Source organism: Aptenodytes forsteri, unplaced genomic scaffold (genome assembly GCF_000699145.1).
Source record: "Aptenodytes forsteri isolate BGI_AS27 unplaced genomic scaffold, ASM69914v1 Scaffold777, whole genome shotgun sequence".
In the NCBI taxonomy this organism is placed as follows: domain Eukaryota; kingdom Metazoa; phylum Chordata; class Aves; order Sphenisciformes; family Spheniscidae; genus Aptenodytes; species Aptenodytes forsteri.
This window is the reverse complement of record NW_008796208.1, coordinates 70,703-72,476: the sequence shown is the minus strand read 5'-3', so window position 1 is coordinate 72,476 and position 1,774 is coordinate 70,703. Positions and strand designations below refer to the sequence as shown.

Here is a 1,774-nt window from a genome sequence, read left to right as displayed (position 1 = left end):
GGGGCCCCTCCGTGGGGGGGCCTGGGGCGCCCCACGGGTCCCGGCGCGTGGCTGAGCCCGGGCAGCTCCTGAGCAGAGAGCAGAGGGCTGCAGCCCTTTGCCGAAGGGGTGGGCACGGGGGGTGGCGGGTGGCATGACTCCGGCTGTCTCCTGCATTAGGGGAGCGGCATGCGGGCACGTGGGGTGGCATGACTCCGGCTGCATTCTCTCTCCTGCATAACAACGGGGAACATGGTTCATGATGACTGCCGGCCCCGCATCACTAACGCTGGCCCACGGCCTCTAACCCCACTCTGATCTGGGCTCCCGGGACCGAAGCTGCTGGCTCTGGGTGCAGCGGGTCTCCGAGCCAAGAGGGCTGGCCGGGGCAGCGCACAGAGCTGGCTCCGGGCGCCACCGGGCTCTGGCGTGACTGGTGGTAGGAGGCACTTCCCAGATACACGTAGTGCAGTCAGCATCTGCCTTCCGCATGAACGCTGTGCTCGGGCGCCGCGGGACCGGAGCCCTCGGGTGTTCTGTCTTGGTAACCTTTCTAACTCTTGGTTTCTGCCCTTGGAAGTCGAGCCGCTTTGCCAGTGCTTTGTCTTGGGGGATGTTTGTGTTGGTGGGGATCTAATGGAGGGTAAAAAACCAGGATGACTCTGGCATCCCTGCACCAGGTACTCACTCTGCGCATGTCCCCCTCCCCACGGCACCTCTCCGCCTCACCCCATGGCCGCCAGCAGCCTGCACGCCCCTCCTGCCCACTGCACCCCTGCCCTCCGGAGAGCCGCTCGCCCCCCGCGCTCCTCGCCCTCCTCTGCCTCTGCCTCTGCTCCCGGGCCCTCGCTGCACCTCTTGGGGTGGCGCAAGGGGACCCAGCCCCATGGCGCGGGGGTCCAGCTCACCCGCATGTGCGCTGCCTGTGCCTGGGTCCTGCACGGAGAGCGCGCCTGCCTTCCTCACGGTGCATGCGGCACGAGTGCTCTGCGGCACAGCCCCGAGCCACACACGAGCCGTGCCGGCCCTTCGGCAGATGACCGGCTGGCCGGGTTGCCTGGAGTGGGCCAGTGCGGGGGGGATTCGGACCAGCTCAGGCAGCACGGGCCAGAGCTTTGGATTGCTCTCCACGTCGTTGAGGCTTTCCCGGCAGGGAAAGCTCCGCTAGCACCTCCCTCGGCACCCGCTCCCCTCTGTCCTGCTCACCCCGGTGCTCCGGCTAGGTCTCTCGTTTCCCCAGGGTGATGGCTCTCTGCGCCAGCCCCTCTCGCACGGGGAGCCCTGGCGAGCGCGGGAGGAGGCTCCCCTCTGCAGGGGGCCGGGGCAGGGCTCTCCCCGGAGGGCAGTGGGCACGGTGGTGGTGTGCAAGCTGCTCGCATCCGTCTCCATCGCCTCCAGCTTTGCTCGTGCTCCATCCCTTCTCTGTGGTACTTGGGCCATCCCGCTTCCTGCACTGCTGTCTCGGTCCTGTCGCCCACGCTGTGCTAAGTGAGACACGGTAGTCGTGTGTCCCCTGTCTGCCGTACGTCTTCTGGAAGCTGGCATCACTGCCTCCAGCTCGTGGGGAGGCCCAGGGACCCGAAGCCATTCCATGCGCATCCTCCACCCCTCCGCCCCGGACCGTCCTGTCTCTTGGTGGTGCGTGGTTGTGGCTGGCGTTGACGCCGCGGCTCGGTCGCATCCCTTGTGATTTCTCTCTCTCTCCCCTCTCTGTTTTTTCTGCACCCTCTTTCCCCTCCAGAAAGCCGCCGAGAAGCTGAAGGAGGAGGAGAGGAAGCGGCTGGCGGAGGTGGAG

General features: G+C 67.1%; 1 protein-coding gene across 1 annotated transcript in view; it reads left to right on the top strand.

Annotated features, from left to right (window-relative positions):
* LOC103906330 (plectin) overlaps positions 1–192 on the top strand; it is a 5,323-nt gene extending 5,131 nt beyond the window's left edge. Inside the window, exon 11 of the mRNA XM_019474365.1 lies at positions 160–192. Within this exon, the coding sequence (XP_019329910.1) occupies positions 160–192 (33 nt within the window). The remainder of the gene's footprint in view (positions 1–159) is intronic.
* The last annotated feature ends 1,582 nt before the right edge of the window (positions 193–1,774 follow it).